Raw genomic sequence first — 26969 nt, 5'->3', positions numbered from 1 at the left:
AAAAGGTGGCAACCACGCTTTAATTGTGGTATTTGTGGCTTTATCGACTTTGCACATTTCGTCGAGCCTTCTGCATAGCGTGCTCCATGATCGATGATGGCCTCCCGCAAGCTGCATATCGAGAGGAGCACCGGTATCCTTGCCGCTGCTCGTGCTTTCTCGTCGCGTTTAACTCGTCCTACCGAGGTTTTATACGTTTAACGTCATCGTCCGGGATATCACCGGAAAATACTTGCATGCGATTGGCCGAGGAAAGGGCACTTGAATCCTCGTCGTGGCGCGCGATGGCCAAGCCCGTCCGGCTGCGGCTTCTCGACCCGACGACAGCGTGGGCCGCGGGTGGCGCCGAGATCACGGTGCACGGCACGGGCTTCTCGCTCCAGCCGCAGTCGATGCTTGTGCGGCTGTCGCTCCCGCTCACCAGCACGGAGGTCTGCGTCGACGTCCGGTCGGGCAACGAAGGCACGGCGAGCTTCATCGTGCCGAGCCTCACGAGCTACCTCAAGAGCCGCATCTCGTCCTGCACCGTACGTTAATAGCACTTCTACTAGCCGCAATTGTACATGGTCGTAGGTGACACTCGAGATCAAGGCCACGGGCGTCGTAGCCGCCAACCCGCAGGAGATGCTGCTGCACCCTGAGCTCTCGATCAAAAAGATCTCACCGACGCACCTGCCGTTCTCTGCGACGTCGTATGCAAGCATTATGCTCTTCTTGGAGCTGCGCTATAGCCACAGCTTTGTGCAAATCAAGCCCAACGTCGACGGCAAGGTCCATCTGACGGCCGCGTCGCCCGTGTACGTGCGCATTAGCTACGTCTCCGAGCACTCGAAGATCCCGCTTTCGGTCGTCCGACCTGCCATGTGGAGTCCAGCGTCCCAGGTCAATGGCGACATGCTCATCGAATTTCAGCCGCCCAAAACCAGTATCGGTAAGGTCTCAGATGTGATCATCGCATATCTGATATCAAGTCCCACAGGCGTCATGACGGCCGAGGTGTCGCTGAACAAAGTCGAGTTCTTTGGTGCACTCTGCTACAACGTCTGGCGCGACTTTGACTTGGCTTCGGTCAAGCCCCGCGCTGTGCTCATTTCACCGTACGTCGTCCATCATTCGTTTGCACAGTGCGCGATACATGCTGCTATAGATCGCACCCCGTCGACGTCGTTTTGCAAGGACAGCATTTCCTAGAGACGGGCGAGGTCGTCGTTCGACTCTCGCAGCCGCCCGTACGAGCGATTGCACCGATTTGGGATTGTGAAAACGACGAAACAAATGTTAGGACGACGGCGTTCCCCAAGGCATGATTTTGAATGCCGTCTGCAAGTCGGCGACTGAGATCTCGGTCTCGCTGCCACCCAAAACACACTGCGGCGTGACGCGATGGACCGTCTCGTGCAACCGCGGCGAGCACTTTTGCCTCTCGACGGTCGAGTGCTTGCTCTTCCGAGAGCGCGTACCGCACACACTTGTGCCTACTGGCGGCGCACTCACCGGCGGCACCAAGCTTCGTACGACGTCAGCACCGATATCTTCCACGCATCTCAGTGCGCCTTGTGTAGGCCTGTTGCTTCCAAGCCTCGACAACGACGATCTGGACTCGTTCCAACTGCTCCTTACGGAGCTGCAGCAAACCAAGGTACAGGACACTTTGTACGTGAGTGGATCAACAACGGTTGCAGGTGCTGCGCATCCGGTTCGCCCCCGTCGACGATAGCGTGCCGGCCAAGACGGTGTGGGCAACGCCCTCGGCCATTGACCCGCTTTGCATCGAGTGCACAACACCCGCTTTCGACGTCAAGCATGTGCCCAACGACGAGACCTTCCCCGTCCAAGTCGCGCTGTCGGTCGACGGCCGGTATTTCAGCGGCAATCTCACCTTCCACTACTTTGCCCCGTACGTTATCAAGGCGCTCTCGCTCCATCACGGCCCCAATACGGGCGGGACGCGCCTCTGCATCACGATGAGCCGCCACGTGCCGGTGTTGCTACCCATCCTCGTCAAGTTTACAAGTGTCCGCGCCAACATCCGAGCCACTGTCGTTGGCAGCGTTGTGCCGCAGGACGATGACGCAACGGTGTTGCAGTGCCACACGCCCATATGGCCGATCGACAAGGAGCTCCAGCTCACCAAGGTGCAAGTGTCCCTCAACGACGGTGTCGATTACATTCCAAAAGACACCGATACGTCCGTGGTGGCGCAATTTCAGGTTTTGTCATGTTCGTTTTCTCGCCATGTCTAAACGCTTTGTAGACGACCTTGGACGTGGACGAGACGTACCTGCTCTATCTCTTCTACCCACCACCGACGATCCACTACATTTGGCCAACGTCTACGTCCGTCATGGGCGGGGGGCTCCTCCGACTCAAAGGTGAGAACATAACCGACCACGGTGGCACGGTCTCGGTCGTCTTTCGCACCGGGCAGGGCCATCGGCGCGTGCGGGCGTTCGTCGAGATGGACCCGTCGCGCCACTCGGACGCGGGTGGGCGGCGAGCAACGTCTGTTCTGTATTGCGCCGCCGTCGGTGGCGGGTCTCGTCGACGTCTACGTCTCCCTCAACGGCCAGCAATACTCCAAGTGCTGCTTCCGGAACATCCCGAATCGAAGCCAGTTCCTCTACTACGAGCTGCCGTCCATCACGTGCGTGACGCCGATCTCGTCACCGTCGCAGGTGTCGTCGACCGTCACCATCATCGGCGAGTCAATTATCGACACGGGCACGATTCAAGTTCGGTTCTCCTACTTGAAGCAAACGTCCATCATTGGTGCGCTTTGAGGTTTCTCATGTTAAAAATGATTTTTCATCTTTTTTGTAGGAGAGCCGCACACCGTACGGCAGTACGCGGCCGGCCGCCTCAACGCCCAAGGCCACATTGAGTGTGCGTCGCCCATTTTGAGGACGATCGCACCCAACTTGATGAGCACCGTCGAGATCTCGCTCAACAGCTGCGACTTTACCGGACCAAAGCACCCGTTTTCCTTCTACCGACGTCACACGATAAAGCTCGTCGAGCCAATTGGGATGGCGCTCGACCTCGCGACGCTCCTCAAGCTTCACCTTACGCCCAAAATCATCACGGACGGCATCAAAGTGCGGCTCAAGGTAATCCTACTGGTATCAACTTGAGTTGATAATTGGATCATCTAGGTGAGCTACGTCGGACATCGAGGGGGAGCGCTCGAGAAGCACATGCTTGGTCCGATGGTGGCGACGGCCTGGTCTGGCAACGTTTCAACTATAAATGTACAATATTTCACGTAGGACGACTGAGCACGTCGAGTTTCTCTGCCCTGCGCTCTCGGCGCTCGTCCAGTCGCCGCAACAGTTGCGGCAAGTCGACGTTGAAGTCGCGCTCAACAACCAGCACTTTTTAGACGTATACAGATGACTCACGTGCTACAACCCACTGAGGCAAACTTGTGAATATTAGGTGGGGAATTTACTCAACTTCACAGTCCCGTACAGCGTGCCCAAGGTCGATCGTATCTGGCCAGTCGCAGCGCCTTTCGAGAGTCCGACCGAGCTGCATCTCTTTGGCTCGGGGTTTGCCAGCGAGTACCCGACGCACCTCCGGCTCAGCATTCCAGGCATGACACCCGGGTCGACAGTCTCACGTGTTCTCGACACGACGTTTGTGTCGCCCGAGCAGGTCTCGGTGCTGTGCCCACCCGTCGCGGCGTTTACGCCCGACCACCAAGTGCAGCTCAACTGGCTATCGTGCAATGTCCTGCCAACGTCGCCGGACGTCATGTCGGAGCTGCCTGAGTCGCCCAAGTCGCGGACGCGCTTCACACACCGCAGCGAGTCCCGCAAGCTGCGCCGCCACCCCGACAACCAATCACGGCGGCGCGTGGCCATCGGGGGCATGAAGGTGCTGCCGATATCGATCGAGATGGCGACGCGCTTCGACCAGTTTTCTCCTGTTGCGCTCCCCGTGGCCTTTTATACAGCACCGAGCATCACGCACGTGGCCCCCCGCGGGGGGTTCACGACGGGGGGCGCCGTCGTCGAATTGCACGTCGACGCGGCGCAGCTGCAGTACTTGCACGTGGTCGACATCATGCCCATGATGTTTGGCGACACAAAGGTCACGGGCCACCGCGTCGACAACACCGTTTCTGTCGTGGCGCCGGCGCTGCCCGCGGGCCAGCACCTCTTGACGATCGCGTTCAACCAGCAGTGCTACGAGATGGTCCGCGTCGGCATGTTTCCCGTGTACTTTGAGGCGTTTGAGCCCCCGGTCGTGCACTGCCTGGCCGCCAACAACTGCATCATGAGCTTTGGGCCAATGGACGGCGGCACTCCGGTCAGCATCCGAGGTACATCACGCGTCATCAATAGAGGCGTCCAAGCCCCCGTTGTGGCTAGGGCAAGGGTTTATTGAGTCGGCGAGCCCGTTGGTCAAATTTGTATTTTACAACGCGCCCTTTGCAACCCCGCGTGGCCCGAAGAGCGACGAATATATTGTCGAAGCGACTATTGTCGATGGCGGTTTGATCAAGTGCATTGCGCCGCCCGTGACACACGCCGGCATCGCCAACGTTCAAATTTCGTGCAATGGCCAGCAATTTTCCGAAGACTCGCAGCTTCATTTCGAGTACCATGCTGCCACCAAGCTCATGCTCGAGCCAGGCAGCGCCAAGTGCGGCGCCCTCGACGGCGGTACACCCATCATCTTTCACGTGCTCCAGGGGCTCCCCGAAGACCGGTCGAGCTTGGACTGTATGGTGCAGCTCGTGGACATCAATGGCCACGTCGTCACCGTGCCTGCTTCGTTCGTCGATGACAGTGCGGTCTTGCACCCTCGGATTCAATTGCTCTCACCGCCGTGGCCGTACCCAACCAAAGTCCAACTCCGTCTCTCGCTCAACCGCCAAGTTTTCTTCTTCGATACGGAGCTCTCGTTCCTGTATTTCGACGCCCCGGATGTCATCCAGGCCATCTCCCCCGTGGCCGGGCCAACGCACGGCAAGACACGCGTGCTTGTGGCCTGCAATTCGCTGCTTGAGACAGGCGACATCGTCTTTAAGCTGCTGCTCAAGCCTGGCACGTGCGCGGATGAGACCGAGACGCTCGAGCTCGTCGTGCCCGGGCGCGTCAGCAAGGAAGACGAAGCGCTTGAGTTTGAGACGCCACCCGTGCCGTTTGGCTGCCACGTGTTCTTGCAAATGTCGCTAAACGGCGTCGACTTTTGCACCGCGAACCGCGACGTATACTTTGCCTTCTATATGCCACCGACGCTCACGTCGTTTCACCCGACATGGGCACCGATCGACTGCGAGACGGTCCTGCGGTTGTATGGCCAGCACCTCCGAGTCGGCAATTCTTCTCGAAAGTTCAATCGTTCACTCTTCAATGTAGGACTATGGTGCACCGATCGAAGTGCAGTTGACGCCGTGGCGCGGTGCCACGAGCTATGTCGTGCCAGGACGCATCACCAATGACGAGAATGGCGTCCCATGCGTGGTGTGCAGCACGCCGACCGAGATCGAGTCTGGTTTTGTCAAGCTCGAACTGAGCTTAAACGGACAACAATTCACCGTCTCTGAATATCCGGATCCACGGTATCGTGATCGAGATCGATTGACCAGCATTTCATTGCTCTCTTAGCGTGGTGAGCGCGCTGGCCGTCCACAAGACCAAACCGCTCTACCCGTTTCGGTTTTTTGCGCAGCCCTACTTTCTCACAACGTCATATGGCTCGGCCGGCGGCGGGTCCCGTGTAGTCTTCTGCGGCGGCCCACGGTTGGCCAAGGCGCTCGCCAAGTGCGACGCCAAGTGCTATGTTCAGTTCACACCTGTCAAGCTATGGAGCCTCACGGGCACCGCGTCGACGTCGGCCAAGCTCCCTGACTCGATGACGGTGGCGGCCGAGGTATTTGAGTTTCTTGCGTGCAGATACATGATGTTCTATAGGTCGATGCGACCACCACGACCGTGACGTGTCGAGCTCCCATGTGTCGGCAAGCGTGCATTGCCAGCGTCGAGCTTCTCTTTAACGAGCAGCGGGCGTACGACCACCTCGTCTCTCGACGAGGTTCTGATTCCTTGTAGGCTGGACGCCGCCGCGCTGGGCTCGGCCCGAGAAAAATACCATTTTTTCGACGCCCCCGCCATCACCGAAGTCGTGCCGTCCTGTGGGCCCATGGCAGGCGACACGGTCCTCCTCCTCCTCGGTACCGATGGTCACCGCATAGAGCTTGTGGTTGCGAGAATGTGATCAATTAGGCACCAATATCTTCGAGTCGCATCAAATCCACGTCCGGTTTCAATCGGCTGCCAACCGCCACGAATTCTGCGTAAGAGCTCGATCAACAGATTACATGAGTGCAACATGTCCACAGATTGTTCGCGGCCACGTGACTACAACACTCAGTAACGGCACGCAAGCCAAGCACCCAATGATCCAGTGTGTCTCGCCGACCATCGAGGTGTACGACCCGAGCCAGATGGCACCGACGCCGACAGCCCCTGTGAAAGCGCAGCGTTACGTCACTATGCTGGCGCAGGCGGGCCCCCGAGCCGGGCTCCGTCGGACTCGAGACGTTGAAACCCGTCGTCGGTCGATGGCGCCGACCCAAGCAAACAACCGACTTGTCGTGAACCGAGCCAGCTTGAGCAACGCCGAGCTCGGGTGTCCGTATCTGGACGTGATGGTTGATTTTAGCCTCAACGGGGGCGAACAGTACCTTCCACGGGGCGTCCCATATCGGTTTTATACGCCTTTGGACTTGCGGAACCTCGTGTACGGCCCTCACCACGTACCAGCCGCAATGCTCGACGAGCTTGTGGGACTGGACGCCGCGCCGCGCTCCCGGCGCCTCGTCGTTCGTGGATTTGAAGCCGCGACGCTGGTCGAGAGCAAGTGTATCGGTGTCCGTTTCGAAAGCAACGCGACCCACGACACGTACACGCAGCCTTGCGTCGCATACGCAGGTACATTTATGCATTCCGCCCGAGTGTTTCAGTGCGTGTAGACAAGGGCGAGGTGAGCTGCGTGATCCCAGAATTTGCCACGCCCGGGACCTACCGCCTGCTCTTTTCCCTCAACTCGCAGCAATTCACCTATCTCGGAGACATTCGTGTCCATGCAGCGATGAAGATCTTGACCAACACACCACTTCAGAGCCCTCTCAACGGGGGCAACGTTGTGCACCTCGAGACTGAGATTCCGACAAGCATCGGAGATCTCTCCATCATGCCTTCAAGCCATCGACGTATCGTGCGTCATAGCATTCAAGCGTTCGAGGCGCCCGAAGTGCGGCTCCATCGCGAAGGCTCCAACTGGCGCGAGAAGGTGTCGCACCGCGTTCGGGTCTCGATTGTGGCGCCAGTGGGCACGCGCAAGGTTAGCGCCCGGGCGCCGGTAGTGACGGTGCGCTCGCGCGTCGCGCAGTGGATCATGCACGAGGTGCACTTGATTGCCTGTAACTGGTGACGAGTGAGGCTTCTAGGCGTCCGTGGACATGGCCGTTGGCATGGTCGACATTGATGCCACGGTATCCTTTCCATATATATATATAGTGGCGCTGAAAGAGTGTGTCATTAGTCGTGGCCGTCAGAAGGTGTCATTGTGACAGTGCATTTAAAGGCGAGCTACAACACATACCGCGTCATCGTCACGGAGGCGTCCGTGCCGACGATGGCTACTTTGACCAAGCTCCCATCCGTGCTGGACACGCTTTACGTTGTGACGCCGTCCGACGCCCCAACAGCCCACGGCGATGTCAACAACGTACATCTGGTGCGGCACGACGCGCTAGACGCAGCCCCAGTGGCGCTACCGCTTGTTACCAGCGACTGCGACAAAGTCGCGCAATGGCGCATCGAAGAAGGCTTTTTCTGGCTCATTGCGAGAGCTCCGGAAGTGCTTGTTCTGGCCCCGAACCAGACGCTTCTTCACTGCCAACAACCAATAGCACCTACCGCCGCGCCAGGTGCTCTCTGGGTCGTTGGCGCCCTCATTTCGCGACCATCGGAGCCGCTGTTGATCATATACGTCAATCGACGCGTCCTGTCGCTCGTCGCCACGTTGCCTGAGCTCGCGTCCCAGCCGCTCCACCCGCTCCACGACCTGTACCACGAAGCCGACGCTGCCCTAAACCTGCCATCGACGTGGGCGCTTTGGAGCAACTCGGAGCCAGAGTCAATGCTGCCACTGCAGCTCAGCGTCTGCTTCAAGCTCGCGGGCACAAGTGCAGCCGCAACAACGCCAGTGCTGGCTGTCGAGCTCCTGCAAGACGCCCCTTCCTCACCGGGTATTGCCAAATACAAGGTGACCTGCGCTCAGCCGCCGCTGTCATCCAAGGGCAAGGTACTCATATGGCTGGGTGCACACGGCATCTGCTTCTCGCCCCCGACGTCGATGCTCGTGTACGACGCAAGTGCGTGGTCCATCGCGGCTTTGGAGCCGCCGTGTGGGCTCTTGGGATCCTGTACGCCTATCAAGCTCCGGGGCACCGGTTTTCTCGAGACGGGCGCGATCTCCGTCCAGTTCAGCACACCGACGCACACCGTTCACGTGCCCGGCGAAGTGTGGAAGCGGTACTTTTGCAATGTCACCATCACGGGGCTCACAGTGACCGGTCGACTCACCGGCGTCGACACGAACGGCTGGTACTACCTCGCTGTAAAGTGCAACGACGGACTTCCGCGCCAGACGCCGGCCAAGCGCATGCTCTACCAGGTGCGCAAGGAGGTCGGCACCCTTCTTTGGTGCGAAAAGATGCAATTCGAGCTCGTCTCGGGCGCGCGCACGCCGCAATTGGAGCTCGTGCTGCGCATGACGGCCGACGACACCCGCGGCTCATCCCGATTACGTACGCTGAATTTCCATGGCCTCTAGCGACTCTTAACACATGTGATAGCGCGCGACGTGGCGACGTTCGTCGTGTCACCGATGGTACTGAAGCCCGGCGTGAGCCAGTCGGCGTCCGTGAGTCTCCAGAGCGTCGACGGATCGACGGCCATCAAGCGTAGCGTGGATTTGAGTTTGATGCTCGAGCCGCCTATACTGGAGAGCAGTATGATTGTCACGCAGGCACCGAACATCGAGACCATGTCTGTGCTGGATGTGCAAGTGTCGTCGGGGCAGTGTCCGTACACCCCGCTGGGCGCGCCGTCCTTTCAAGTGTACGAGCTACCGCGCATCGATGGCTTGAGCCCGCGGTACCTCCCGTACTCGACCGGCGGCGAGATCGTCGTACACGGCCGCGGCTTCTTCAACTCGGGCATGCTGCTGCTTCGAGTGTTCTTTTTGTCGCCCAGATACGACTACCAACATGACCAAGGTAGCTACAATTCTCCAAGGCCTCCTCGAATGCCGTGCTAGGCGCTGCGCTGCAAGCCAAGCTCGACACCATGGATGTATGCACGTGTTTTGATCCACGTTGCAGGCTCATAGATGTCGATAGCGGCCGTCCCTCGAGTCCCAGATCCTGCCGTGCACGTTCAAATCGGCGACGGAAATACTCTGCACGGTCCCACCGCGCCTCAAGAGCCGCAACATCCTCTTTTGTGTCTCGTTCGACCACCACACGTTCACCGAGACAGTGCCGCAAGCAATCTTGTACATGTTTGATCTGCGCGCGGTGCAGCCGTCCGTGGGCCCCACGCAAGGTAAGTCTGATACTGCACGACAAAATCTTCCATGGGGCTAGGACGCACCTACTTGGCCCTCGAAGGCGCCAACTTGAATTTGTGCCGGCTCGCCGGAAAGGAGCCGGTCGTGCGCTTCTCTTGGTTTCGAGGCGAAAAGCTCTTGGAGCGCGCTGTCTATTCGGCCCAACTCACGAGCGGCAAGATCTACTGCTACACGCCGGCTTGCAAAATCAGCTTGGAACAGCTCCGACTCGAGGTTGGAATCGCCACAGGTTTGATTTTCGCACCAGCATTTGCGTAGCTCGAGGTCGCTGTCGGTGGCGTCGACGCTACGTTCTCAAGCGATGCCGTTGCGTTCACCTACTATCGCGCGCCCTTGGTCAAGAGCATGGCGCCCAAGCTCAACCTCGTGCCCGGCTGCACCGATGTACACTGGATGCATTCGAGCCTTTTTCATTTGCGCTTAGGTGTACATTCAAATTGTCGAAAACTGGGAAAATAGCCCGTTCTTAAACAGCAGTTTGACGACGTGCCGGTTCCGCATCCAAGGTACTACCACCTGTCTCTAGAACGACAAGGCTATGTATGTCTTCGAATAGGACAAGCTCAGACAGCAGTGACGTCGCACAATGCAACGGGCGTCATCCAGTGCCGCCTCCCGCGCTTCACGGTTAGCTTCAAGATACGACACGGCTTGACGGTTTTCGGTTAGGTGCCGATCGCGGTGCCGCAGCTGCTGCAAGATGCATCGTTTGACCCTCGTCACGAACACAAGGTTTGGGTGCGGAACAGCGGACTCTTTGTGACGCTGCTACGCGCGCGGAATCTGCGCCTGCCCAATACGACGACGACCACGACAACGAGCCCACTGCTCCGGCCGTTTGTTCTGTTTGAGTTTGAGAGCCAGAAACTGCGGTCGACACTGCGCGAATTTACGTCCAACCCGACGTTTTACGAGCAATTTGACTTTGAGCTTCAGACGACGGACGATCATTGCCATGGCGACCTTGTATCGTCTCGTGCGGAAATATAGTTGGACTCACGCCGCGTAGGTGTTGACGGTGCAGAACGACGTCGAGTCGGGGCGGCACGAGACGCTGGGCATACTGCGCCTCCCGTTTGCGAGTCTCAAGAAGGCCATTAAGCTCCGCGCGTGGTTTCCGTTGCAGCTGGCGGCGCCGCCACCCCGCCCGATGACGCCGATTCTGGCCCAAAATTCGATTCGAGAATACTTGCGCGAGCCGCCAAAGGAGCTGCCCCACCGCGGCGAGGTCGAGCTCTTCATTCACTTTCAGCCCATGCTGCTGAAGCGCCCGTCGTTGCGGTCGCCGGCGACGTCGCGTCTCACGTCGGCGCTCAAGAAGACGATGCACGTCGAGACAGCCTTCCGGTATACTAGTACGACGGCAAGCCCATTCTCTAAATCTTCGACGATAGGTCGCGCAAGATTTCGGCAGGAACAGTCGCCGCGGATGCCAAGACACCGAAACCGTACTCCACAACTGGACCTTGTGGATTGAGCCTACCTACTGACCAAAGTAGCGAAGCAGACGAAGGGAAGAAGGTGGCGCTGCAGCGGCTTCTTGGGCGCCCAGCGTCGGCCCATGTGACACCCACCGAGATGATTGTCGAGCTGGCGCTCAACGGCCAGGATTTTATGTCGGTGTGTGCGACTCGGTACGTTCTTCTTACGAAAACCGATGCAGGAAGCGGTGCCTAGGTATACGATCCAGCCGCTGCCCATCATTGCAGACATTTTGCCCAAGTGCTTGCCCTCCTGTGGCGGCTCGAAGCTCATGCTTCACGGCTTTAACTTTGTCGACACCAAGTGCATTCGACTGGCCTTTCTCTGGGTACCTCGGTTTCCCACGATCTGTATGTGCCATCGGCGTAGGGCATTGAACACTACGCCGAACTTCGCCAGTCATTCCGTCACGAAGCCGGTGTCGCCGTCTCGGTAGCTGTCACTGCGCCTTCTACGTGTTCCAGACGATGCTAGGTCCCGGTGACGGTGGTCACCGCAACGTTCGAGTCGGCCAACGTCCTCTCGTGCGTGACACCGCCCACAAAGCGCGGCGGGAAGGCGTCGTTCACCGTCATCGTCGCACTCAACGGTGTCGATTTCAACAGCGTGTTTCTCGCGCCGCCGCTGCACTCGGTCGAGCCAGAGAACGACCTCTCGCACCAAAGCACCATGGCGCTCTGGTCTGAGCTTCTCGATACGACGAGTGTTATTGAAGCGAGTCTGCCCCACCACCAGTGGCTTATCTACGAGACGCCGACAGTGCACCGGATCGAGTCGGCGTCACCGTTGTACACAACCAAGCTGCTCATCCACGGCGAACACTTCGTGCCGACCGACAACGGCCGCGGTGTGTGGACGTCGCCACGACTTGAAACTGATTTCGGTCTAGCCAAATTCATCCACGAACCCGCGCAGGAAGGTGAGGCAAAGCACCCGGATGCGATCGTCAACCTCCGCGTGCTCTCGACAACGCTGCTCGAATGCCTCACCCCCGACTTCCCCCCCGGTACATGGGCATGGGTTCAGAATGCGATGCCATTTTTGAGTGGTTAGGGTCCATGGTGCGCGTGTGCATTGCCATGAACGGATTGGACTTTATTCCGATGCCGGACGTGCGGCTGTGTGTGTGCAACGCGCCCAAGTTGGGAACACTCGTGCCGGCGTGGGCCTACTCGATGGGCGACCATCCGCTCTACATTCACGGCAGCAACTTTTCAGAGACCAATCACATTCGCGTACTGTCGTTTAAAGGCTCTCGCAACGCACTATGTGGAGTCTAGGTGTCGTTCACGCTCGAAGACCCGTCATTATCTGTCACCGTTTCGGCCGAGTGCAGTGCCGACGGTGTCATCAAGTGCCTCGTGCCGCCGCTGCACCACCTTGTGCCGAATGAAGATGTCTCGCTCGTCGGCGCCACCGCTCTCGTTGACGTGAGTCTCGGCCGAAATAGCGTCCTCGAAGTACGTTCATCGATCTCCGAGTGGCACCGCAGTGTGATTGACGTGATCACTTCTAGTTTACCAACCAGCCACTTCTTCTCAACCTCTTCCGGGATCAGCCGCTGCTCGACGACGTCTCGCCGACCGATGGCCCCATGTGGGGCGGTGTGCACATGAAGCTACGTGGCCGCTTCCTCGTCGACACACCAAGCCTTCGCGTTCGGTTCACGCGGCTGCTTTTTGACGAGGCATCCAACAATTGGACGGTCAACTTTGAAGCCGCCTATACGACCATGGTACCGGCCACGTACGTAAACGAGTACGAGTTGCTCGTGGTGACACCGTCTCTGAAAGACGAAGGGTACCTCCTGAATTCCTCGCATATTTTGTTATTTCAATCTCAATCTAGACCCGTGGCCGTGCAGCTCACGTTGAATGGCATCGACTTTAGCCCTGTCCACGACCAGACTTGGTATGCCAAACGTTGTTTGCTAGTCTCTGGTGTATACGAAAGTGTGGAAGGTTTGTCTTTTGGCGCAATTGGAAAACGCGCGTGCAGATCATTCGGCAGAGCATGCGCCACGACGGCGGTGCGCACGCTGCGTGGCAGCGCTATATGGAGTGGAAGCGCCGGCCAAAACTCAACGTGTACAGCACCAACAACGCTGTCTCGAGTCTCAAGATCAAAGCGGCTCACAGCCCCCGTCCCCCCACCTACTCAAGACGGTATTCACTACTTCTTGGCTCTATAATCACCTGGCGTCAACTAGGCTCGAGAACCTACCTGATATCATTCGCAAAGTCGAGACTCTTCAAACGCCCAGCGACGGCGGCAGCGCGGACGACATGTACATCCCGCCCAACATTATCTGGCCCCACCCCGATGTGGACTCGTGTCAAAAGTACAATCGCAGTCTATCGTGGACGTCGAATGCTTGACGATTCTCGTAGACCCCGACGCCTCCTGGAGATGCTCAAAGGACTTTATCGAAGCCATGCAACGCAAGCTGATATCTACAGCCGGCTAATCTTTGTGTTTGACAACGCGGCGCATCTCAACGCCAAGTACACGGACTCGGTGATGACGGTGCCGATGGCGCCAACGGCGGGCGCGCGTCAGTTTCCGCCCATCCGGCGGCGCGCCCGTGCGGGTCTCGATATCGCCCATTTGCGCTCGGCACTGTGCTACAACGGTCTTTGCGAAGGCCTTCGGTGGATCTTTCCGCAAGTCCACGAGTCGGAACTCGTCGAGCTATGGGTGTACCTCGGTAAACACCACGAAATCCTGTCATAAACACAATGAATTCCCCGTGACTAGATCCCGAAAAGATCGGAAAAGTCACGCTGGATGCCATGTGCAGTCGCTTGCAAACTGATCCGCGGCCACCGAGCCCCGAGCCAGGACCGATGCACTATGACCCGCACCCGATTCAGTCCAACGTACCGGTTCCCGAGATGCGCGAAGCCGCACCCGAGACATCGTCCATCACCCCCCGTAGGCGCGCTCTTATCATATTTGCTACAATATGTGCTTGCGTAGAGCCGTTTTTGGATGTGGGGCCGATTCTCGATTGCCTCCTGCCGACGTCCCCTCGGCCGTCGTTTGCGACAACGGAGGTTGTCGTGTGGTGCGACCCCAAGTACGCGGGGCCAGGATCCGAGATCGCCAAGCCGGATGTCAATTTGATCGCGCAAGCCCAGCACCTCTCGCAGTTTCCTCGGGCGCGCGAGGTCAAGTTTGCGCCGCTCACCGAGGAAGAGGCCGAGCGCGAGCTCGAGCGACAAAAACCAAAGCCCCCGCCCCCAGCTTTGGTATCGCGACACTCAAGATCAAGCGGCCGTCGCCCCTGCACGCCAAGCTCGAGCGTAGCTCGCGGGCGTTCTCACTCCGGAACAGTGCAAGCCGACGTCAACTCGAGACGCTTACAGGTATTTTGCCCGACGTTCGCGCGTCGTCGCGGCACCTGCTGCCCCATGCCCGCCGGCAAACCCGCCTCGCGTCGCTCGGGCGCACAAACGAAAAGAAACACCTCAAGGAAGTCCGGTCCGTGTACCATGGGATTCTCTCCGCCAAAGCACCCCCCGATACGACGGGCGCGCTCTAACGATGTACAACACGACGATAATTACTACTTGTACTAGACACTGGCTGCTTCCACTCAGATCGTAGTTGAATACTGATAGACGTGAAGGGGCAACGCTGGGCGCGTGGGTAGACGGCCATTTTCAACGTTGGTTACCGCGCCTTTGTTGTTATAAATAGTCGGCTTACGTTTCGTCGCAACGCCCGCGGGGAGCCCATTCGCCAAGATGTCCGGCATCCCGAATGTACCGACGCGCATTGTGCCCCGAACCAAAGGCCTGAAGGAGTCGGGGTCGTGCTTTGACACGACCGAAGTCGCCCCCCGCGTATGCCCCCCGTCCCACCCAACCAGACCTGATTTCCCCTCTTGATAGAAGAAAAAGTATGAGGAGACGCCGACGGACCCGGACATGATCCGCGCCTTCTCGCTCTCCAAGCCCATCAAGCGCGAGACGACCGACCAGTTTTTGAAAAAAGGCGCGGGCTACGGCGGCCACGCCGACACGGAGCGCCTCCAAAAGGTACGCTTCTCTTCGGATTGCAGCGCGTGACATCATGGGTAGCGCGATGGCGCCATGACGCCGTCGCCGCGCAAGGAGCGGCACCAGCCCGGCGCCTTCCGCGAGCGGCCCAACCCGCCCGACACGTCGTTCCGAAAGTACATATATCGACCAACACCGTTTGCTCAGCATAACTGGATAGGTTCTACGAGCGCGGCGATTTGCCGATTCAGATCGACCACGGCGGCGTCAAGAACCTCGTCGCATGGAAGGTTGACATTACCAAGGTGGTCATGCGTTGTCCGAGGTAGCATGCTCATTTCTGTGGGTAGCTCGACTTTCACCACTACCTGCCCATCTTTTTCGACGGCCTGCGCGAGATCGAAGAGCCGTATGCGTTCTTGGCCGAGCAAGTATGTTGTACCTGTTCCGATGTGCCAATGCATGTACTGTTTATCCAGGGAATCAAGGACATGATGGTGAACGCGAGCTCCAAGGTGCTGCCCGTGATCCCTCAGCTCATCATTCCGATCAAAAGTCCGAATGCAATTGATTTGCTGAAGCTGAGAACGATATCGATAGATGCACTCAACACGCGGAAGGCGTCGATCATCGTCAAGACGCTCCACATCCTGCAGCTCATGGTCACGTGCGACAAGAAGCCCGGCCAAGACGGTTTCGCGGCCGGCGGCCTCATTGGCCAGGCGCTCGTGCCCTACTACCGTCAGATTTTGCCGATTCTCAACATTTTCGTGCGCAAAAATGGTCCTTGGTCAAAAATGGCGAGTCGATTCTCTAACTCTGTTTGTAGACAATCTCGGGGACGGCATCGACTATTCACAGCGAAAGCAGGAGAATCTCGGCGACCTCATTCAACAAACGCTCGAGGTCTTTGAGCTCAACGGCGGCGACGACGCTTTCATCAACATCAAGTACCTCATTCCGACGTACCAAAGTGTCTGCATTGGCTAACCCACTTACATCAAAACTCCATGTCTTCCTCTCGATTACTAAAGAGAACTTTGAGAAAACCACCGTACGAGATGGCTCGTCCAATCAGTTGTCAACACGGGCCGAGGTGGAATAATGCTGACACTCGAGCCGCTATGTCAACAAATTTCGTTTCCCGACCTGACCGGTGTGGTCTTTGTATTTTGCCAACGACCGTACCTGGTTTGCGTCGTCACTCGTAGTATCGCCCGTTGCTTTGCTTCTAAAGCTTGGAGACACCGTGGTTTCTAATTGATGCAGTGAGTGCAATTGTTGAGCTTTTGAGTTGTGTAAATACAGCCGGTTTACCCACACGCGCCATGGATGCATAACCTTGGCCTCGTGAAAAGGCTATCGGGCTCCGTCCTCCATAGCAACGGCGGTGATATCGCTCGAGACACTGCACTACCCTAGCCCTATATGATGCAGGCTAGACGGCCTCTGCATGGGCACGCGGGTCAGACGGTGTCCGTCAACGATATTGGATGCTAGCGACAATACTGTCATACCATTGGAGGTGTTTGGTAGCTCTCCACCATAAACGCTCACCACAAATCAGTTCGTGATTGTCTGCTTGATTGGGAACACCCTAATCCTATTGGTTCAATCCATGTACTCGTTGTTAGCGCTTATACTGCAGTTGGCGGACGCGGTGGTTGTTGTAGTCGGTGATGTACACAGTGCCATTGTCGTCGCAATACACACTTGTCGGCAAGTTGAACTTGGCAGCTGTGCCCACACCGTCCACGTAGCCGGATGCTTTGGACCCCGCGATGGTCGAGACGACGCCAGTGACCGCATCGATGACGCGAATGCAGTTGTTATAGGTGTCGGCGACAAAGATGTTGCCGTCCGCGTCCGATGCAATTCCGTACGGATTGTTGAAGCGCGCCGTGGCGCTGGGGCCGTCCACGTAGCCGGAAGAGTTCCCGCCGATGGTCGACACCATGCCGTCCAGCGCGACTTTGCGGATGATGCTCTTGAAGGTCTCGGCAATGTACATGACTCCTTGCGGTGTCACTACGACGGCCTTCGGACTGACCAGCGTGGCGCTCACAATCGGGCCGTCAACAGGCGTCGTGGAGCCGAGAACGCCGATGGCGGTGGTCACTGTGCCATTGGTAATCTTGCGAAGAAGACGATTGTTCATATCGGCCACATAGATGTCGTCACCATGGCATACCACCCCGGAAGGCGCCCAGAACGTGGCGCTAGCGATAGGACCATTGTTGGCGCCTTGTACGCCGGTGCCCAGAGTCGACACGACACCGCGCACCAAGTCGATGCTGCGGACGGCGTTGTTGGATGCGTCGGCCACGTACAGGGACGTGCCGTGGCTGTCCAGGGTCAATGCGTAAATGTTGCCAAATCGGGCGTCTCGAAGGTTGCCATCAATGCGTTGTCCAGAGGCAACCGACCCCGCGAGTGTCGACACCGTGTGGTTGACAAGATCGATACGTCGAATTGTGTTCGTTCCGCCGACGTAAAGGACTCCGGCGGCGCCAACGATCGAACGAGGGTTCAGAAACGATGCGGACGTCAACGGGCCATCGACACTGCTGAAAGAGCCATTCCCCGCTAACGTTGAGACGGTGAACTCCCGGCTGCCCACAGACGGCAGTGTCGGAGCCGGTGTCGGCGATGGTGTCGGGGCCGGTGTCGGGGCCGGTGTCGAAGCCGGTGTCGGCGATGGTGTCGGGGCCGGTGTCGAAGCCGGTGTCGGGGCAGGTGTCGGGACAGGTGTCAGCGATGGTGTCGAAGCTGGTGTCGGGGCCGGTGTCGGGGCCGGTGTCGGGGCAGGTGTCGAAGCCGGTGTCGGCGATGGTGTCGGGGCTGGCACGTTTGTCCCATCGGCAGCGGTCGACGTCGTCGTACTGGACGGCGTTCGCAAAGTAACACCAAGCGCAATGGCCACGGCGATCACCACTGCGAGGAGTAGCATGAGACCAATCCACCGGCGTTGGTGCGAAGCGCCCGGCATGCGGGCAAGGGCTCGCCGAGCGGGGTTTGGCCGCTTGGGGTCGTCCCAGTCACTCGTCGCAGCCTCGAGTTGCTGCCGTAGCTGTGTTTTGTTGCTCACAGCACGCGCGTCGTCGAGAAGCGCTTCGCTCTCGACATACATCTGCCAGACGTCGACGTCTTGGAGCCACACCCGGTCGTCCAGCTTGGTGCTTGTTACGATCGGGTCCTGCACTGCGACTTGCAGCGCTTGCAACTGCTCTTGCACGTGGATCAGTTGACGCTTGAACGAATGGTACACCGCGAGGAGCTCGAGCCGCGACGCCACTGGCGAAGCAAACAACTTGTCCCAGTCGTCAAGAGCCGCCATGAACGCCTCGCAGTGCGCCCACGCTGGAGCCGACGTCGACTGGAAGTAGTCTGAGAAGAGCTGCAGGTGACCTGCCACGCTCGACTGGGCCGCAATGAGACCCAGTGAAGGCTGCGCAGCGTCCGGGATTCGGGTCGCAATACTTTGTACAAGGCGCGGGGCAAACGGCTGTAGGATCTCGGCGATCGTTGCAGTGGGATGCAGATGACGTGCCGCAGCTAGTTGGATCGTCATCGGTGAAGCCATATTGTGCCCTGGTGGGTAAGATGTCAAGTGACTCCACAAGCACGCTAGCGGTTTGGATGGAAGCAGAAGCTAGAATCTCTGGAACGGAAGATTGTAACCACGAGGAGACGCGCTCTGGGTACGCGTTGACAATTTGTCGCTGCGATTGACAAGTTTTTAGTCTATATCTACAAGGTAGTCAAATCTACGATAGACGCGTCTCTGGCCAGCAGAAACGCAGCGGCGGAGAAACCTCCGTCATAGCCGTCCTGAAACGGGTAGGCTCGATCGAGGGCCCTCATTTCGACTTGATTTTTCCAAAATCATTCCTCCGGATGTAGGTCCGGAGGCTAAATTCGGCGCGTGAAACCAAACGCACTCTCATCGGGATGGACGACGACGACTCGGGCGTGCCCAAGGGCCTCGATGAGCCGAGCATGGAGCCGACGTCGCTTGAGTCGCTCGAGAAGGACTTTCAGGAGGTGCTCACGGAGCTCGTCGGCGACAAGAGTCTCGAGCGGTTCCGGCTCGAGTACGAGAAGCTCCATCGCGCGCTCAAGAAGAGCTCGCTCCAAGAGAAGAAGCTCATCAAAAAGTGCCGCGAACTCAACGGCGAAATCGTCAACAACGCCGCCAAAGTGCAGACCGCGCTCAAGCTGTCGCAGGAAGACCAGGCGACGATCGCGTCACTTAAGAAGGAAATGGAGAAGGCGTGGAAGATGGTCGATGCGTCCCACGAAAAGGAAATCCGCGCCAAGGAGACCATCACGCAGCTCAAGGACGAAATCACAAACTTGAGCCGCCTTGTCGAGCAAGGGTACGACCGTACTAAGAACGTAGTTGCATGATGCTATCTTACAGGGCCGGTCTGAGCATCGGTCAAGAAAACATGATGAAGGAGCTCGTGAAAACCAAGGACGAGCTCTCGCGCAGCAACGAAGAGCACGAGAACAACGCGCGGAAGGACCACCAGCGCATGCAAGAGCTCCACGCGCGCATTGTGGAGCTCGACGAGACCAAGAAGCAGCACATTACCGAGATCCAGACGCTCAAAGAAAAAATTGTGCTCAAAACGGTAAATATCCTCTTGGAGCGTTGACACTCATTTTCATGACACAGAACGAGCAAGAGCGCGAGAACCGCCGGAAGGAGCGACTCGACAAGGAAATCAAGGACGTCAAGCTCAAGCTCGAAAAGAAGACGGTCGAGAGCACGTCGCTCTCAACGGACATGACGCGCGCCCAGTCGCAGATCCAAGGCCTCGAGAAGCAGCTCAGCGACAGCCAAGGTACCGAATCTCCCTGATCGACCATCGTCGTTTTATGCGCGAACGGCAGCGGCGATGGACAAGTACGTCCGCGACTACGAAGCGCTGTACAACCGCAGCCAAAAGCTCACCGAGCTCTTGAACGAACAGGTGTGGAAGATATTGTCTATCGCAAGCGACAGATAGGACGAATACGGTGGGCTAGAGTGACAAGACGTCGCAGCTGGAACTGCACCGGCGGGAACTCGAAAACGAAGTCAAGGCCAAGGACGACGAGATCACCAAGCTTAAGCTCGAGAAGGGCGCGGCGGAGCGCAAGATTGACAAGGAAAAACGCAACATTCAAAAAGTCGAAGAGAAGCTCGAGGATGAGCGCACGGCCAAAATCGTGCTCCAGACGCAAATCAAGTCGATGCAAAAGGACCTGGACACGGACAAGAAGATCGAGGGTTCGATACCCCTCATCACGCGACTTCTCATGCAACAGAATATTTCTAGATGCGCAAAAGGCCGAGCTTGACGCGCTCGAACGCGAGCGGGGCATCCAGATCAAGAACGTGCAAAAAGCCGAAGAAAAGATTAAAAAAGCAACCGACGAAGTCAAGACCAACGAGCGCGTGGCCAAGAACCTCGAGGCGGAGCTCAACGGGTACAAGAACGAAGCCGCGAAGCAGCGCAAGCTCATCTACCAGCTCGAGAAGGAGCGGGAAAAGTACGGCATCGAGGCCAGCGAGCAGCGCAATCTGTACCTCCAGGCCCAAGAGGACATCAAGCTCAAGGACATGCGCATTTACGAAATGCAGAAAAAGGTCACTGAAGGCGAGTCCAAGCTCAAGCAGCAGCAGCAGCTGTATGAGGCCGTCCGGAGCGACCGGAACCTCTACAGCAAGAACCTCATCGAGTCCCAAGACGAGATTGCGGAAATGAAGCGCAAGTTCAAGATCATCAACCACCAGATCGAGCAGCTCAAGGAGGAAGTGAGCGCCAAAGACCACGCGCTCGTCAAAGAGCATTTCGACCACCAAAAAGTCGAAAAGCAAAAGGAGCAACATAAGAGCGAGCTCGCGCGGCTGCGGTGCGCCTACAGTATCAATGTATCGAGATGCGACATGAGGTGTGTTAGGACCCTGCTCACGACCAACGAAGAGACCATCAACAACCAAGACGCGGAGCTGCGAAAGCTGACGACCATGATCCGCCGCATGGACGACGAGGCCTTGGAGCAGAAGAAGGAGTACGACCAAGTCATCAACGAGCGCGACATCCTCGGGACGCAGCTCATTCGGCGCAACGACGAGCTCGCGCTGCTCTATGAGAAGCTCAAAATCCAGCAGTCCACGCTGAGCAAAGGTGCTAAAACGGTTTGAGTTGGACTTGGACCATCATTGGATATCGATAGGCGAGACGCAGTACCAAGAACGCATCGCCGACATTCGCGTGCTCAAACTCAAAATCACCGACATGAAGCGCGAGCTCCACATCGCAAAGCACCAAGTCGGCCAGCTCGACGATCTCAAGCGCGAGGTTTATTCATATGTTTGTATCAAGTTGATAGTGACGCAATCCACTAGGTGTACCACCTCCAGCGCGAGCTTCTCCAGGAGAAGACCAAGGTCAAGGCGCTCAGCGAAGAGCTCGAGAATCCCATGAACGTCCACCGGTGGCGCAAGCTCGAGGGCAGCGACCCCGCCACGTATGCGTTCGATCGTCTAGCAACACGCAACTATTCGTGCTCTAGATACGAGATGATCCAAAAGATTCAGACTCTGCAGAAGCGGCTCATTCAGAAGACCGAAGAAGTCGTCGAAAAAGATCTCGTTCTTTTAGAGAAGGACAAGTTGTACGTCGAGCTCAAGAACATTTTGGCGCGGCAGCCCGGCCCCGAGGTCGCCGAGCAGCTCAGCGTGTACCAGCAGACGCTTCGGGACAAGGACAAGCAGCTCAAAGCGCTTCTCTCGGAGCAGAACATGTTTCAGTCGAAAGAAAACGAACTCAAATTTGAGATTGAGCGCCTCGCGCGCGAGCTCCACGACGTCAAGCGAAAGTACTACAAGAAGAAGCTCGAAGACAAGCTCACGGACGTGCCGGGGCTCCCGACGCTGCACAAGCACGCGCCAGGTAGTCCACGTGTATCAATGTATCAAGTCGATCATCCAATCAATCCGTGCGTAGCGATGCCCGAGAAAGTCCGGCAGCTGAGCGACCAGCAAAAGCAGCTTGCAATCACGTCGTCCAAGCGCTACATCGGCGGCGGCTTTAGCTTGAACCAATAAGATCGCGTAGCGAGAGAGATGTACACCTTGTCTATTTCTCGGGTGTGGAGTGTTCTACTGGTTGACGTCCCAAATGTCGACGTACAGCGCGATGACGTCACTCAAGTTCATGGGCTGCGGCAACTCGAACGTCCGGCGCATGGACGCCAGGCCTTCGAGGATCAAGCTGCTGTCGACGGGCGGTCGGCGCGGTGGCCTGCATAGCAAGCGTGAGTACGCTTTCCCAGCAGCATGGTCGAGCCTACCGCGGCCGGACCGGCGTCGTCCACTGCGCGCGATTCGCTTGCCAGTTTGCGAGACCGACGTTGTAGAAGGGTCCGTTACGTCCTTGGGGCCACCACGGGTCGCCTACCATGCACGGGCTCAGCGCCAGCACGCTTGATGCAGGGTATGTACCGTCGCTGGTCCCGGCCGCGAGGCGGAACCGGTGCAAGTAAAAGATGAGCCAGTCGAGCACCTCGGCGATCGCGAGCGTTCCAGCGTCTTCGTCCATGATGTGGCTAAAGCAAAATCCGTGTCGCTGGCCGCCCGCCAAGGCCTACACGCGTCTTTAGCACCGTCTCCTGCGCGGTCTTTACCTTGACGCGAAGATGGCTGTCCACGTTGGCGACGGCCACATACTCGCGGATCTGTCGTCTCGAGTCAGAGCATCGTCGATGCATCACGCCTACCTGCTTCATGTCGATGTACTCGTAGCGGTCGCCCGTCACGAGGAGCGTCGGCGTCGACAGCGGCACCGGCGCCAGCGTTGTCGGGCAGAGGACGACGGCCGCGTCGAACGACGCGGGGCTCTCCGAGGCCAGCGCGAGAGCAGCCTCCGAGCCGACGCCGAGGCCAAGCACGCCGACGCGCGTGACCTCGTGAAAGTTCTTGAGCACGTCGCGGGCCGCGCGGAGCCGGGCGAGGACGTCGTCTTGCTTGGCCGCCGCTTCGCGTTGCCACTGGACAAACTGCGGCGTGCGGCTGACTTCGTCGACTGCCGAGAGCGGCGCGTAGGGCGCCTCGGGCACGAGCACTTTGTAGCCCTGCTCCGCGAGCTTGTCGGCAAAGGTCCGGACATGGTGGCTGGCAAAGCCCGGTGCGTCCGCGGCAATGACCACGCCCGTCATGATGCGCCCGACGTGCGCCTCCGGGAAGACGAGGTACCCGCGCTGCGGTCCGTCGGGCGAGCTCCACTCGATCTCGCTGCCGGCGCCGACGACGGGGTGCTGCATCGTCGCCGTCGTCTTCGTTTGTGGTGCACCAGTACCAGGAGGACGGTGCACGTCCCCTACTGCACCACCCCGTATCCAATTGTATCACATACAATTTGTATCACAATAAAATGGTTTTTAAATTAGGGGTACCCCACATCCTGGGGTCGGGTGGCATATCTTTTGCGCAGATGGCGTCTTCTTGGACGTCGGTGCCATGCAGCGACCAGCACGGGCGGCGACGGCGCTGACGAGGCCGCGCTCATCACCACCGAAGCGATGCAGCACCTGGTTGCGATCGTTGCCAGCCAGAGCCCGCCGGCCAGCGTCGTGCTCACAAGCACGTGGTGTATGCATGATGTGCTCTAGGCCTGCGTCGACGCAGCTCTCAAGCATCGTGGAGTGTCGCCCGTGCTACTGACGTCTTGCCGCGGGCGCATGCAGCCAGCAGCTGCCAAGGCGAGATCTGCCACTGGCTGCGCATCTAATCATCTACCGCTGGCGTCGCATGTCGCCATCTCGGGTCTCTGGGGCCACGGTGCGTCGTGCACCGGCGACAACACCCTCCATACATTGCATCGGCACCTATGCAAGCATGCACGGCCACTGCATGTGTCCCGACTACAGGATCGGCCACGAGCCGCAGCACGTCGCGGTACCGATTTTGCATGAGCTCGTTTGGTCGGGCGCGATCTTGAACGAGTAAGCCACTAGCAAAGACGCAAGGCGCATCCTGTTACGACCTAACGGTTAGCCCGTGACGATGCGGACGCCGCCAAGGGACGCAATGTTGAAGCTGGCCTCGGCGCTCGGCTGCTTGATGAACATCATGTTCTTGGGAATGTTGTACTCGGTCGCGACCCACTCGATGAGCGCCGGTCCAAAGACGCTCTCGACGGCCACAAAGTCGATCTTGAGCTTGGGGTAGATCTTGTCGAACATGACGATGCTCTCGCCAAAGAGGTCCGGGACGCCTCTCTCGGCGTCGTAAACGTGGACGATCACGAGCCGACTCGTCTGTTCGTTCTGGCGCACGTACAAAATCGCCTTGTTGATGCTCGGGAGGTCCGGTTGCTTGCAGAAGAAGACCGTCGGGCACGCCTCGGTGATGCGCCGCATGGCCTTGACGATCGTGCGGCCGCCGCGCGCGCCGGTGGCCAGAGGCACGCTCTCTTCCTTGCGCGTCGAGGGGCAAATGCGCTGGAGCACGTACATGGCGATGCGGAGGAAGAAGAGCCGCTCGAACATGAGGAAGACGACGAGGAGGACGCAGGAAAAGTACAAGGCAAAGTACGTCAGGATCGTCGGGTCGCCGCAGAGGTTGCCGAAGAAGGCGACGATCACGAGCGAGACGCCGAGGATGCACGTCCACCACGGCGCAATCACGTCGCGCTTGAGGTTCGCGCGCTTGAACTTGAGCAGCATGCAGCCCGAGCCAAAGAGCGTCATGAGGCCCAGGAACGCGTACGTGTAGACGCCCGAGAGCGTCTCGACGTTGCCTTCCAGCAGCAGGACGAGCGAGGTCGCGACGCCAAAGTACCCAAAGAGGATCCAGTGGTTGGTGCGCCGGCAGCTGTTCTCCTGCATGAGGAACGCCGGCAGAATGTGGTCGCTGGCCAGTCGCCGGACCAGACCTACAGCAGTCGATCAGTGGATATATCGCATGGACCGGCAAATCGAACCGTTGATGCCAACGTAGGCGGTGAGGACGGCGCCCGAGAGCACGATGAACGCATCGAGCGACACGATGGTCTGGAGCGTCGGGCCGCCGACGACCAGCGCCATCTGCGAGAGCACCGTGTTCTTGAACATGTTGATGTTGGCCATGGGCATGACACCGAGCGAGAGGAGCGAGAGGAGCGGGTTGAAGATCGCAACGCCCCACCACATGTTCTAGGAACATGCATTGCAGCGCGAGGAAGCGGTGAATGTGGTTACCTTGAGCGTCTTGGGGAAGACGCCGGGCGCTTGCTCCTGGACAAACTGCGACGAGCTCTCAAAGCCCGAGATACCAAGCATCGCCGTCGACGTGCCAAAGAAGAGCGCAGTGAAGACGTCACCTGTGACCCTAGCATGGACATCAGCGACGAGGTTGTCGAGGAGGATGATCGAACCAGGTGCCGGCGACGTTCACGTCCGGGAACGCCGTCTCAAAGAGGTTGCCGTACAGAATCGCAAAGTTGTCGCGGGACATGTAGAGCATGGACATGACGCAGAGCGTGATGAGCGTGATCGTGTGGAGGATGAAGATGCCGAGGGCAAAGATCGCCGACTCGGAGATGCCCATGGACGTGAGCACGGCGAAGAAGAAGAGGAGGCCGATGCTCGAGGGTACGACGGGCAGCGCCGGGAAGGTCGACGAGAGGTACGTGCAAGCCGACGTGCCCGAGACGACGCCGGTCGCAATGTACGAGAGGATCGCGAGCGAGGCCGCGATCGACGCCACGCGCTTGCTCGTCGTGTTGAGCAGCACGTTGTAGCTGCCACCGTTCATCGGAATCGCATTGACCTGCAGCATTCCATGAGCATATCGGCACACGATGAGGCAATTAATGGTCATACCACTTCGCCGTAGATGAAGCGGTAGAGGTACAAGATGCCAGCCACGAGCGCGAGCGAGACGGGCGCGAGCTTCCCGGCCTTGGCCGTCACGAGGCCCGAGACGTAGAGGCAGCTGGACAAGATGTCGTTGCCGCAGATCGCAGTCGCTGGCCATTCCGAGAGCTTGGGGTGCTCGCGCTTCTTGAGCTCGGCGTCGATGGCGCGTAGCTCGTCCGGCTTGACCTCGGTGTTGATGTACTTGCCCCAGCCGGGAAAGTCCCATGGCTTGAGGTTCGCATGCGTCGGGTGGAGGCTGCGCTGAAGGAGGCCGGTCTCTTCGCGGCCGCTGTCGCTTCCGTAGCTGCCTTCCATCTTGCTCGTCGACTTTGGCGGAATGAACATGGCGACTGCGATGGCGTGCGGCCGTAGAGGTTGCGGCGATTCAAAGATCAAGCGTGCGGATACAATGCAGCATTTTTTGTTCCATACAAACATGCTGTGTAGCGTCGTGAAATCGAATTAAAATGCGCGTCAACTTCAACGCGGTTGTCCCAGGTCGCCATCGTTTTTAAATAGCTTGTCGTTTGTATGTAATTCATTGCATCGGATGGCGTACATGTGGGTTCAGGATCCACCTTCAATGTCCGAAATGTATTTTAATGTCTGGAAATGCAATAACTATACAAGTAATGCGCTTACACAAAGATGTGGTATTATATTACGTTGCCATCTGGCAAAGAGTCCTAATTCAAGCCTTGTCTTAGGCCCATGCGGCCACTGTGGATGCAATAAAAATAGCTTTGCTTTTGTATGTATTATAAAGAAGTGACCAACCTGATACGAGGCTGCGCCGAAACATATTATAAAACCGTGTGCGTAATGGCCGCCTAAAAACAATGTAATAGAATTCAAAGATTCTGGATGTCCGCGGGACCACATGGTCCAGCAGTCTCAATTAGGATATGTCCCAGTGGATCACTTTATTGCCGACTTTATCGG

The 26969-nt window shown here is 58.1% G+C and overlaps 7 protein-coding genes across 7 annotated transcripts; 4 read left to right on the top strand and 3 right to left on the bottom strand.

Moving 5' to 3' along the window:
- Nucleotides 1-284: 284 nt before the first annotated feature.
- On the top strand, nucleotides 285-14674 carry SPRG_13953 (hypothetical protein; the record flags this gene model as incomplete). Its single annotated transcript, XM_012352887.1, has 48 exons — nucleotides 285-527; nucleotides 574-931; nucleotides 980-1097; nucleotides 1148-1229; nucleotides 1283-1511; nucleotides 1563-1639; nucleotides 1683-2210; nucleotides 2255-2452; nucleotides 2499-2769; nucleotides 2821-3107; nucleotides 3153-3223; nucleotides 3267-3381; nucleotides 3436-4324; nucleotides 4374-5320; nucleotides 5367-5569; nucleotides 5616-5880; nucleotides 5922-6016; nucleotides 6060-6181; nucleotides 6234-6304; nucleotides 6350-6941; nucleotides 6983-7416; nucleotides 7460-7504; nucleotides 7555-8824; nucleotides 8873-9295; nucleotides 9337-9371; nucleotides 9419-9623; nucleotides 9665-9861; nucleotides 9907-10032; nucleotides 10073-10154; nucleotides 10205-10275; nucleotides 10318-10614; nucleotides 10658-10995; nucleotides 11043-11096; nucleotides 11145-11282; nucleotides 11326-11458; nucleotides 11500-11562; nucleotides 11605-11977; nucleotides 12020-12136; nucleotides 12184-12365; nucleotides 12411-12590; nucleotides 12647-12930; nucleotides 12979-13041; nucleotides 13092-13295; nucleotides 13340-13471; nucleotides 13521-13837; nucleotides 13888-14064; nucleotides 14110-14381; nucleotides 14405-14674. 48 exons carry the CDS (start codon nucleotides 285-287, stop codon nucleotides 14672-14674), a joined length of 12243 nt encoding a protein of 4080 aa, XP_012208277.1.
- Nucleotides 14675-14879: 205 nt separating this feature from the next.
- Nucleotides 14880-16124, top strand: SPRG_13952 (hypothetical protein; the record flags this gene model as incomplete). The annotated part of the gene is made up of 8 exons (XM_012352886.1): nucleotides 14880-14978; nucleotides 15027-15173; nucleotides 15216-15310; nucleotides 15355-15439; nucleotides 15485-15565; nucleotides 15614-15689; nucleotides 15735-15917; nucleotides 15964-16124. The coding sequence occupies 8 exons, from the start codon at nucleotides 14880-14882 to the stop codon at nucleotides 16122-16124; spliced, it is 927 nt and encodes a 308-aa protein (XP_012208276.1).
- A 640-nt stretch (nucleotides 16125-16764) lies between these two features.
- SPRG_13951 (hypothetical protein) lies at nucleotides 16765-18705 on the bottom strand (the record flags this gene model as incomplete). Its single annotated transcript, XM_012352885.1, has 1 exon — nucleotides 16765-18705. The coding sequence occupies one exon, from the start codon at nucleotides 18703-18705 to the stop codon at nucleotides 16765-16767; it is 1941 nt and encodes a 646-aa protein (XP_012208275.1).
- Nucleotides 18706-19085: 380 nt separating this feature from the next.
- On the top strand, nucleotides 19086-22236 carry SPRG_13950 (hypothetical protein; the record flags this gene model as incomplete). Its single annotated transcript, XM_012352884.1, has 11 exons — nucleotides 19086-19513; nucleotides 19558-19771; nucleotides 19816-19984; nucleotides 20034-20113; nucleotides 20169-20412; nucleotides 20462-21038; nucleotides 21087-21313; nucleotides 21363-21487; nucleotides 21535-21656; nucleotides 21702-22081; nucleotides 22136-22236. The coding sequence occupies 11 exons, from the start codon at nucleotides 19086-19088 to the stop codon at nucleotides 22234-22236; spliced, it is 2667 nt and encodes an 888-aa protein (XP_012208274.1).
- A 54-nt stretch (nucleotides 22237-22290) lies between these two features.
- On the bottom strand, nucleotides 22291-23450 carry SPRG_13949 (hypothetical protein; the record flags this gene model as incomplete). The annotated part of the gene is made up of 5 exons (XM_012352883.1): nucleotides 22291-22432; nucleotides 22482-22584; nucleotides 22633-22774; nucleotides 22815-22865; nucleotides 22908-23450. The coding sequence occupies 5 exons, from the start codon at nucleotides 23448-23450 to the stop codon at nucleotides 22291-22293; spliced, it is 981 nt and encodes a 326-aa protein (XP_012208273.1).
- A 258-nt stretch (nucleotides 23451-23708) lies between these two features.
- On the top strand, nucleotides 23709-23917 carry SPRG_13948 (hypothetical protein; the record flags this gene model as incomplete). Its single annotated transcript, XM_012352882.1, has 2 exons — nucleotides 23709-23778; nucleotides 23799-23917. The coding sequence occupies 2 exons, from the start codon at nucleotides 23709-23711 to the stop codon at nucleotides 23915-23917; spliced, it is 189 nt and encodes a 62-aa protein (XP_012208272.1).
- Nucleotides 23918-24154: 237 nt separating this feature from the next.
- On the bottom strand, nucleotides 24155-26465 carry SPRG_13947 (hypothetical protein; the record flags this gene model as incomplete). The annotated part of the gene is made up of 5 exons (XM_012352881.1): nucleotides 24155-25063; nucleotides 25112-25322; nucleotides 25368-25497; nucleotides 25544-25938; nucleotides 25992-26465. 5 exons carry the CDS (start codon nucleotides 26463-26465, stop codon nucleotides 24180-24182), a joined length of 2094 nt encoding a protein of 697 aa, XP_012208271.1. The 3' UTR covers nucleotides 24155-24179.
- Between the last annotated feature and the right edge of the window lie 504 nt (nucleotides 26466-26969).

The sequence above is a fragment of the Saprolegnia parasitica genome (genome assembly GCF_000151545.1).
Source record: "Saprolegnia parasitica CBS 223.65 unplaced genomic scaffold supercont2.109, whole genome shotgun sequence".
Lineage (NCBI taxonomy): Eukaryota > Oomycota > Saprolegniomycetes > Saprolegniales > Saprolegniaceae > Saprolegnia > Saprolegnia parasitica.
Note: the sequence above shows the minus strand (reverse complement) of the source record. Positions and strands in the feature narration are given on the sequence as shown.